At 46.0% G+C, this 10356-nt stretch overlaps 2 protein-coding genes across 6 annotated transcripts; both read right to left on the bottom strand.

Annotated features, from left to right (window-relative positions):
- Positions 1–334: 334 nt before the first annotated feature.
- Positions 335–4147, bottom strand: LOC114784260 (neurexophilin-1-like). Its single transcript, XM_028969523.1, has 2 exons — positions 3878–4147; positions 335–3021 (listed from the first exon to the last, which is right to left on the bottom strand). Exons 1-2 carry the CDS (start codon positions 3929–3931, stop codon positions 2290–2292), a joined length of 786 nt encoding a protein of 261 aa, XP_028825356.1. The 5' UTR covers positions 3932–4147; the 3' UTR covers positions 335–2289.
- Positions 4148–4573: 426 nt separating this feature from the next.
- Positions 4574–10356, bottom strand: LOC114777971 (inhibitor of nuclear factor kappa-B kinase subunit alpha-like). Of its 5 annotated transcripts, XM_028967060.1 has the most exons (23): positions 10238–10356; positions 10026–10108; positions 9785–9895; positions 9413–9507; positions 9202–9319; positions 9045–9114; positions 8755–8843; positions 8573–8662; positions 8379–8503; positions 8152–8259; positions 7901–8036; positions 7603–7797; positions 7216–7318; positions 7007–7130; positions 6770–6921; positions 6630–6691; positions 6337–6446; positions 6181–6230; positions 5989–6094; positions 5764–5911; positions 5372–5505; positions 5139–5238; positions 4574–5059 (listed from the first exon to the last, which is right to left on the bottom strand). In XM_028967060.1, exons 2-23 carry the CDS (start codon positions 10038–10040, stop codon positions 5000–5002), a joined length of 2301 nt encoding a protein of 766 aa, XP_028822893.1. In that variant the 5' UTR covers positions 10041–10108; positions 10238–10356; the 3' UTR covers positions 4574–4999. The 5 variants fall into 5 exon arrangements, with proteins under 5 accessions (XP_028822893.1, XP_028822879.1, XP_028822883.1 ...); XM_028967046.1 differs by having other exon boundaries at positions 8379–8662; XM_028967050.1 differs by having other exon boundaries at positions 8379–8662; positions 9785–9892.

The raw sequence follows: 10356 nt of genomic DNA, 5'->3' as shown, positions 1-10356 counted from the left end.
ACCAAAGTCAGTCCCTAGAGGTTAAATGTCTGAAACATCCAGCAGCTAATTAGTGACTAAATCTGTCATCTGAGCTCATTAGGATTTTTTGGACAGGAATGATTTCATAAAGGTTTGAGTAAAAGGTGATAATGTGCACACCCATCAGTCTCATACCGCCTCTCTGTGGGGTAAAGTTGTTCGGGTGGGCTTACAGCCTCAGTAAGCACAAGATTACTTGATTAATTGCTGGAGGGGTTCTGTCGTCTAGGGGACATTTTGCAGGCAAGGTTGCGGAGGGTGGCTTCGGCGCGCTGCTTGTTCTGAGTCCTTCTTCCATTCATTCATTCATTCATTCGTTTTTTTTTTTTTTTTTTTTTCGTTCAGGTCTCACACCTGTGGCCCTCATATTTCTTGAAGTTCCTAACACTTAAAGTTTCTAACTTCTGCCTTCTTGCCATCCTCCATACTTTCATACACAGATACGTTTAGAAATGCTGTCCTTGATGAAAAAGAACATACATACAAATTCCAGGAAATGAACGGAACAAGTAAGATGAGTTGCTGAACATCTGGTTCTCTACTGGAGGAAGGGACATCATTCTGTCAAAAGGTACTTCCATGTTTGGTTTTGTGACAATGGTGGTGGACAGACCAAGACCATGTCAAGGTGTCAAGATGGATCACTGGTGGCTGAAGATCATATTAAGTCCATCATTTTCAAGTTTATATACCATTCATGTACACTTTGCGCCATTTGTCAGACGCCCTTATACAGATGGACTTAGTTTTAGTATTTACAGGGACAGTCCCCCTGGAGTAACATAGTGTTAGGTGTCTTGCTCAGGGACTCAATGGTAGTAAGTGGGATTTGAACCTGGGCTACTACCATTCAGTGGCAGTTGTTGGGGGTTGGGGGCATTATCATTCTGGAAGACGTCTCTGCCTTCAGAAGATCAGGGTCCAATCACATTTACCCAAGACCACACACCATGCCAGCAAAATCCTCCACATATGAGTGTTTCTACACATTTAATTCAGGATTTGAATAATTTGTGTCCTGCCTTCAACAGACAGTTTTTTTGTATACACTACCAGTCAAAAGTCCCTAGTCTGTTGCGGTTATGGAGACCAAGATGGAGCCATTTATAAAAATCCAATGCAAGAAACATATTTAGTATTTGTTGTGTCAGGAGTAAGTGAAGTATGTTTGATGAATCTGTTTTTTCAGAGTCGCCTATTTTTACCTTCATGGCTGCTTTGTTCACCATCAAAAGCCACTTCTTGAGATGCTCATTAACATGAGTGAATGATAACAAAGTGTTGGAAACTGTCCCCAAACTTTGGACTGGTACTGTACACTGGGTAGAGAACAGAACTGAGGGTCACCGGGATCACTACAAATGTGAAAATTTCTCAACGAGGGCCAAGTCTCTCCCCAGGTTCTGCTCCGCATCCCAACCCAATGACATGTTCTCATTGGTTAATTTAGCCATTAATCACAATAATCCTGTTGCCATGGTGAGGGAGTCTCGGATAACATGGTTCATTCAACACCAATCAGACTGCGCCCGCAAATTACTCTTCCTGTCCTCGCGGAAAACAAAAGAAGAAAATGATCCCGGTTCGGAATTGAATGTTAATTATTTGGTTTTGCAAAAACAATTTTATAGCACTATTTTCTAACAACTTCTACCACTTAACTCTGGGCACTTTCTCAAGAAATAATAATTAAAGTGCTGAGATTTTCCTGGTCATGTGGCTTTCGAGCGCGCCTCATCTATGTCCACCAGAAAAGATTGAATACGTGTGGGCCGAGGGAGTAATATGGAGTATTTGCCTGTACGGAGGCCTGCTGTCTGGTAATGGTTTAATGATTGATTCCCCCAGGAGCGTGAACTTTAATGAAATTTTTGCTCCCGCTCTGTTTGACATTTTTTTTTTATTATTATTACTCTTATTAAACCCCCACCTGGCCCAAGAAAAGAGATTTTGCTTAGGGAAAGAGACGGAGGAAGTTTCTTATTATAATAATAAAAAGACAGAACGACAGGACTTGCAGGGCCGTGATGTCTTAGGGGGGCACACGGGGAGCTGCTGGATCAAATTCTCGCTTCACCCTGACTACGACTAGAGGTTGCTGCTAGTCCAGATCCAAACACGAGCAGCAGGGGGGATCATTTGTAAATCATCTGAGTGCAACACTGTGCTGTACAGATTAAACGGGGAGGTGGGATTGGTTGCCATGTGGGAGCAACGGCGCAGACAGATCTGATGTAGGGACGCTGGCACTATAAAGTGTCTCTGTGGTTACCCTGATGGCAGGTAGGGCAGTGCACTGTGGTATTTGTAGTCTGGACAGACCTTCTGGACCAGGCGGTAGTCGGTGCTGTAGAAGGAGACGTAGATGCAGATGACCCTCAGCGGCTTGGAGCACATCCAGGAGACGTAGCTCTGGGTGTGGTGCTGGAAGCAGGTCTGGGAGGGGTCGTAGTTGCAGAGCAGCGTGCGCTTGCTGCGCTCCACCTTCTCGTAGTCCACGCGGCAGGTGAAGGTCTTGGAGTCCTTGGGGTAGACCACGCTCTGCCTCTCCAGGTCGAACTCCACCGTCTTAGCTGGCGGCACCAGGCTCACGGACACGTTGCCCTCGCCCGTAGAGTTGTGCCGGAAGTAGACGCTGAAGGTGCCGTTGCCGTGGTCCACCAACTTGCCCGTGATGAGGAGGTTGAGCCGCAGCGTTTTGATGTTGGAGTAGAAGTCTCCCCAACCAAACATTTTCTGGAACTTTCCGGCCTTGATGACCGGCTGCCGTTTAGTGCGTGAGACGACAGCAGAGGCCATCTCTGGCCCTGGTGGTTCCTGGTCCCGAGGGACCCACAGGGAGTGGCCGGGCAAATCCAGGGACACAGCACCACCCGTCTGGGTTTTTAAATGGAGCTTCCATACTTGCAGGGGGAAGATGCCTTCCCCCTGCCCGGAGACAAGAGATCCGGTGCGGGGATGAGACTCACTGCCACTAGCCTCCCCCTGTCCGAGCACCATCTGATCAAAGAGACAAAACAAAAGAGACTTTTTCTCATACACGCATCCATTAGACCATGATTACTGGCTAAATAACCTCTGGGAGTTTCTGTGATCCCAGCTAATCGCTGTCTTTTAACTCATTTCTCCTCATTTTCGCCTGGAGCCGTGCTCATTTATTGGGGTTTCAGCTGCTTGACTCCCGAATGGGGAACTTTTTTTCCACGGGTGAAGTGCGTGGGGGGCTGACGAGCGGGGTGAGAACTTGTGATCCCACGCCGCTTGCGGCTCTGATGAGAGGAAACCCACTGGCCAACTGTTAATTGCCACTGCAGACAGGCTCACCAAAGCAACAGCTTGAGCGAAGGAGCGTAGTAATGTGCACAGCGAAGTGCTTTTTTTTTTTCTCCTCTTTCTATTTTCCCAGTTTGCATGTCATCGCCATATGCAGCTACGGGGCTCCTGCTGCATGCAGAAACAAGACGGAGCACTGCACGCCATCTGATGGCTTCACTGGTGGCTTTTTAATGACGCCTAATGACGACTGGTCCTGATGCTGAAGTATTGATCAGTGCCGCTGGTGTCTTTGGACGCATATCGATTTTAACTCCTTTGGAACTTTAAGTGCACTCAGTGAACTGGATTAATTGCATTGATTATTTTCATTATTATTGCAATACTTATATCAAAATAGTTATTTGAATTTTATCTAAATAACATATCACATGTCCTGCCATACTGTAAATAGCATTTTGAATATATCATGCATATTTTTAGGCATAGTTGCAAATTTTAAGCTTTTAAGGCAAGCGTCCCTTTGCGTTTTATTTTGGGAAACTTCTGAAGTGACTTTATTCAGGTGTGAGCTGAAACTCACCATGCAGGCTGTCCCGTTCAGCAGCAGCCAGGCGAGCCTTTGCCCGGGACGCATCTCGACCTCCGCAGTCGTCCACTCCTCTCCGAAAAACAAAGTCTTTCCCTCAGGAGGGAACCGATTCCCGATTCAGATCCGATTTCACCCCACGACGCGCAGACATGGCGAGTACGACAGAGCGCGTCAAAAATGTTCCAAGTGTCTGGCAATTTCTACAGACCCCGGAGCTCTGGTAAATTCCACAGCTCCTCCGACGCGCAGAGCAAGAGACGCGTCCTGAGCGCTCGACGCTCCTGAGACGCGTTTGACACGGTGCGCGTTTCCTGACCCCGCCCACAGCGCGTGACCACGCCCCTCACCTTTCAAATAACACTATACACTATTAACCCTAAATTCAGAACTTGGCCCAGTTCGCTTACACATCTGAACATTGAAACAAATTCATACACAAGAAGTAATTAAATTACATAAACATGTTTAGTTACATTATTATTGATATTATTCGAAAGAAATGGCATGCAACACTTGCAGATTTTAACAACAGTGCCATCCTGTGGATGATCAAGGATAATTTTAGTTAGTTTTATAACAATATATATTTCAACAAATCATAATTTGTACTGTGTAGAGTTCTGTTGGATTTGTAGGGTTTAGCTGTAGTTTTTCATGATGCACCTTTGCCCATCAAAACAAGGTCAATTAGATTCTCACATAATGTTTATAATAAATACACATGGTTACATTCAGTACAGTGCATTTTTTTAAATGAATAAAATTGCATCACATCACAATAAGCTTTCATAAATTTTATGAAACAGAACACAGTGCATTTTTCCCCACAGTGACACATTTACACAGAAAACCAGTGTGCAAAGCGGCATAAAATAAAAACTCAGCTGAGCTGCACTCAGCTCCATAATAAAACCACACAATATGTCAGCTCACCTAAAGTTGTGAAATGTAGTGATAACAACTTCTCGAGTGCTTTATGTTCATAGAGGCGAATTAACGGTCAAGGTTTCCACATGCTTACAATTGTGAAAATGATTAAACGGAACCCCGGTGGAATTTGCAGTCTTTAGTGTTACTCAGCAGGAATTTATCAACCTGGCATGCAGACACCTGCTACACATTCTGCAGCTTTGCGCAGAAGGACTCGTAATTAGTCCAGCTCCAGTCCTGGTCCTGTAAAAGAAAAAGTGCATTACAAAGAACAATGGAAAAAGTTCACATGTTGCAGGGTGCAAGCTGGGGACTTACGCACCACTAGGCTCTGAGTCTGGTCCCCAATGACCGTCTGTACCAGGCTGCCCAGCTGACTCAGGTACTGCTGGTTCTCCTGCAGTAGACGGGCGACAGATTCGCTGCCGCCGCCCCCACAGAAAAAAAAACATGCATTGTTCAGAGCGGTGGAAAGTTAGGAAAATATGAAAAATGTCCAATTCTGTTCACCCTGTGCTCTTTACAAGAACGTCGGGTGGGGCAGAGGGTGTTTACCTGTCACTTGACCCTGGCAGAGATGCCAGTGGGTGTGGTCCACTGCCAGGCTGGGTGGAGGGTGTCCACTGTGGCACAGACTGGTGAACCGACTCTGGACTCACAGACATGGAGTTTCTTGTGGAATTCTGGGCCTGAGAAAAACAAGGAAGGGAATTGAAGTCCTCCAGAATGTGGAAGTAGGGTGTGTGAGAGCTGTCAATCATGCGTACAGCATGACTGTTTTTATCTTTTTATTTCTGTAAATACAGAAGACATACATGATGTGACATTAGAAAACATGGCTCATTTAGCACTGGGAAAACATGGCCCAAGATGTCAAGAAGATATAAAAATGGTAAGTCTAATGTTAACTCTAGGCAAATGATAGTCATTTTGTCTGAGAGACGCACACAGGCGATCTTCAGCAGTTGCCAGAACTCCCTTTGCCGCTTGGTCTGCATCTGCATCACAGCCTGCTCCGCCTCTCCGATGTCATCTAGCACCTTCTCTATCTGAGGGAAGAGCTCCACGATCTTCTGCTTGCTCAGGAGGATCTTCCTGTGGAACACAGGTCCGAATGGCTGGTTAACCGGTTCTCACCGGTTTGTGAGGTTGAAAGGATGTACTGTCTGTACCCCAGATGTGCGTAGAGGTCCTTGAGGATCTTGTCCTGGTTCTGCATGGCTTGGCTGAGGATTTTAACCATTTCTGAAGAGTCGGTGTTGGGATCAGGATTTGGGTCTGCACAGGGGTGGAATAAGTCACACCACCGTCATCCAACAGTGTTCATTTCTTAAACCATAAAAAACGACCATAAAGACACTTACTTCTACACGTGATCTTCAGCTGTCTGTACAGCTCTTTAGCCTTCTCCTCTCTGATGAATAATAAACGCCAGTTAATAAATGCATTTTAAACGATCAATATAATAAACACTGCTGCCATGTTGAGTGTAAACTAGTTTGGAAGTGATGAGAACTCACAGCTTTTCAATGACGTCTCCCTGGCGACGAGCGAAGGGGCTTCTCTGTAGCTCCACAATCTCAGAGTGCAGAGCCATGATCTTATCGTCCAGATGATTCACTTCTGCCACCTACAGGCACAATGACAATATTATGGATATTTTAGTACACTGCTTAAACACTAATTACGCAGCACAAATATAGCAGTTGAGAACAATTAGCAGCATGAGAAAATTATTTATTCTATGTGATAAAATTTGAATTTTCAAGTGAAAACTAGTATTTTTGGGATACGCCGTCCGTCCAGGACATACCTGTATAAATGAGGCAGTTTTCTCCTCATTGGTCTGCCACGCTTTCAGCATTTTCTCAGAAACTAGAGTAAGAAATTAGCAAATAATAAACGACAAAGATTCATGTAGCTGAATTCACTGTTACTGAAACAGCAACTCACATATCCCATAATGCATCTGGTCGATGTACTTCTCCAGATCGTACTGGATGCTGCTCTTGAAGAACTCCAGCTTGGCCTTCAGTTGCTGAGAGTCGGCGAACATCCTGGTCTTCAGGCGGGTCAGGTTGGTGTTGTGGTAGAGCAGACTCAACCTGAACAAAAAACCCACACGGTGTCATAGGTGATACAACAGGAAATAAATCAAATAAAAATATTATCAAACTTTACAACACAGACATGGCTGCTCTCTGTCCCTGGAACAGAAGGTTGTAGTCTTCTTTCAGCCCGCAGACGTAGCTCACTGACTCCGCCCACACCTTCTTCAAAATCGCTAAGGCCATCGGCGTTGGACCACCATGCACTGGTTTGGGAGGACAGGAAATCACACACAGGAAGTGGCACGTTGTGTGGCAAGTGAGCTCCCTGGACTGCCCAGTGTCACTTACTCATGCGCTGGACTTTCTCTGGGAGCTTCCGGCTGTTGAGTGACCCCAAGTTTTCCGGTAGACTCTTACTGAACAGGAAGATGGCATTGCTGTCCCACCCTTTCTACAAAAAAAGACAATTTAAAAATTAAAATCCATATGTACAGCTACTCACCAAAATATGGAGACACCAAGAAATAAAGAACTAGAAGAATTAAATTGATTTGACAGAGGATGGAGACCATTCGAGGAAAGCCGACTGACAACCAACATCACTGCTGCAGAAAAATCTATTACATTACCATGCTCTCCAGAAGTAGATGGAAAAAGGAGCACAGTCAGAAAGTAGCACTGCATCTAGATGCTTCCTGGTATTAAACCAAGGTTCTTTTTAAGGTGGACACTCACCAGCGTGTCCGTGACGCACTGCGCAGCCGGCTTCCTGGGGTCCAGAGACACGCCCGTCTTGTACAGCAGTTCCTGGTCGGTGACGGTGACCTGCACCTCGGCCTCAATGCGCTTCTGAAGGCTGTGCAGATTTTCGTCAGCCGAGAGTTTGAACGAGTGGACTCTGGACGTTGCTATGTTCAGCACATGCACGACCTTTCCTCAAAAAAAAAAAACAAAAAAACTCAAGAAATGAATAAAAGTGCAACTGGTGTTGAGATTTTTTGAGGGCAAATTACTAGAGACTCCTGAAAGGCACCTTCATGGCGAGGAGTTGATCCAACAGCTCAAAGCAACGTGGCCTCCTGCCCTCTGGATTAATCCCGCCCCCTCGCTGCACGGGGTCCCACGTCAGCATCAGCTGGAGAACATTCTCCAAAGGCTCCTCCAGAGCACTGCACACACACACACACACACACACACACACACTCACGACGAGTCGGTGACAGGAGGTCTGTCACGTCCTGCCACCGAAATGAAAAGAATAATATATAAATTGAAATGCTCAACCTGCTGAGGTTGTTGGGACAGGGCAGGTGTGTAGAGAATGAGATCTCGCCGCTTATTTCCTCCACCGCCATGATGTCTTTCGGACCTTTGTTCTTCACCTTGCTGGCCCTGGTGACGACACACAAACACACGTTTAATATACCGCATCCAGTATTCTGAATGCTGTTGTACTGTAACAGAGTACATGGGTGGGGGGTGGAGGTGCTGGCCTTCACCGCTAAACGTACCACTGGACTGGCTGTAGGTTGTGCAGGAAAGGCCGGAACCCACAGCTGCACTCGAACAGCACGGTCCCGAAACTCCAGTAGTCCACGGTGACTGTGTAGGGCTTGTTCTCAAAGAGCTCCGGGGCCTGAGAAAGAAAGACAGAACCCTGCGACGGGCGTCGACCTCGCAATTTAACACACAGGAAGAGCCTTACCAGGTACTGCAGGGTTCCTACGAACGACGTGCACAGGCTGCCTTGGTCCAGGTCTTTGGCGTAGCCAAGGTCAATTATCTTGTGGACCAGCTATTAGAACCAAAGAAGAACTGTTTATTTCAGCGCAAGGTTTTTTTTTTTTTTCGTTTTTCAAAGAATAAATGAAGTCCAAACCAACCCACCTTTCCACCAACGTCTTGTAAGACAATGTTTTCCGGTTTCAGGTCTCGATGGATTATCTTGTTTTTGTGCAGATACTGTATTCCTGATCCTGCAACATCCCACATCGATAATATTCTCATACAAATCATATATAAAACTGCAAGCGTACCTTTTAACTGCAGCACTGTTTATTTTTTTATGCAAATTTAACACTGCTGGAAAATCGAGCCCCGTCACCATTCCATGTTCCATGCTGTCATGGCGCCACACACATTCAGATCAGGCCACGGGAAGAAGGAGCACTACGCACCTACATCATTAAGGAGGGACAGGACCTCGCTTTCCCTCAAGCCGCAGCAGTTCTCAGGTTTGCTCAGCATCTGTAACACAGTCGGACGGGTTTGCTTTCCAGGTTTTGCTTCGACATGTTAAGAAGTTCAAGATGATATCTCCAGATCGCTGCTCACCTTCCTCAGGTCTCCCCTGGAGCAGTACTCCATACCCAGCAGCGGCAGGTCGTTCAGGGCGATGCGCTTCATCTCCTCGGGAACCTCCCTGGCAGTCACCACATTTGGATGATTCAGTCTAAAAAAAAAAAAAAAAAAAAAGACAGCGCTACCTCTAATTAAACAATACAACAATTTAATCCTAAAGGTGGAGGCTCCGGAGGAAACTGACTTCTTCATGATCTGGATCTCCCGTATCCATCGGTCCTTGTTGCGCGGGGTCAGCTCAAGACGGCAGAGCTTCACAGCGATCTTCTCAGAGGATTCCTGAGCAGAAGTAAAAACCATGCCGATTGCATTAGGCGTGGGCACCTGATCGTGGCCACGACTTGAAACAAAGGGGAAGAGAAATATGGAATTTCGTCATGTTCACTCTGAAGAAAAGGCAGAAAAGTTCAAAAAGGGAAGCCACCGGACTGTCGTTTGAACAGGATCAGGATTTGAATAGTGAGTTTTGACACCAACTGGCCACTTTAAAGGGGAATAGGAAAAGAACATTCTCTTATATATAATAATAAATAATAAAAAATACAGCTGTACTCGCCACATTTTGGTAGAGGTAGACATGGGCAAATCCTCCGATGCCCAGACTATCCAGCATCTCCCAGGGTCCGCAGGACTGTTTCTGCCCGAAAGGGGGTCTCTCCATGCTCTGCTTCAGGGCACAAAGAGGATGCATTTCCATCCAAAAAAAAAAAAAAGCACATTTATCCACACGTATGTCATGTAGCGCGCACACACACACACACACACACACACACACACAGACAGACAAGGGTTCAAACCTCATTCACGTTCATTTAGGATCTGGTCACAGGTTTTTAACACACAGACAGCTGGCCTTCATGGTGAAAGCAGTTCAGCTCCCCTACAAGAACATAAAAACATAAACACACACACACACACTCACACCAATTCAAGGAGTGTAAACACGGAGCCGGACAGCAACTACATAAAAAAGATCATATTATATTACGGTAATCCGGCTATTCCCTACCCGCCGTGCTCGGCGTAAATGTTCACCTCACAACGAAATCGGCATTTTTGACGGCAGCTCCAGCTGTTGGCCGCATGTTTGCGTGCGTGTGTGTGTGTGTGTGTGTGTGTGTGTCTGTG

This window comes from Denticeps clupeoides, chromosome 2, assembly GCF_900700375.1.
Source record: "Denticeps clupeoides chromosome 2, fDenClu1.1, whole genome shotgun sequence".
Classification (NCBI taxonomy): domain Eukaryota; kingdom Metazoa; phylum Chordata; class Actinopteri; order Clupeiformes; family Denticipitidae; genus Denticeps; species Denticeps clupeoides.
Note: the sequence above shows the minus strand (reverse complement) of the source record. Positions and strands in the feature narration are given on the sequence as shown.

What these genes read in the sequence shown, in the direction of transcription:
- LOC114784260 (XM_028969523.1), bottom strand. Translation starts at nt 3,931, where the DNA reads ATGCGTCCCGGGCAAAGGCTCGCCTGGCTGCTGCTGAACGGGACAGCC. An exon ending in TGAACGGGACAGCCTGCATG is followed by an intron (nt 3,022 to 3,877) that starts GTGAGTTTCAGC and finishes CTCTTTGATCAG; the next exon opens with ATGGTGCTCGGACAGGGGGA.
- LOC114777971 (XM_028967046.1), bottom strand. An exon ending in GCTGAAGATCACGTGTAGAA is followed by an intron (nt 6,095 to 6,180) that starts GTAAGTGTCTTT and finishes ACCCCTGTGCAG; the next exon opens with ACCCAAATCCTGATCCCAAC. An exon ending in GACCTCTACGCACATCTGGG is followed by an intron (nt 5,912 to 5,988) that starts GTACAGACAGTA and finishes TGTGTTCCACAG; the next exon opens with GAAGATCCTCCTGAGCAAGC.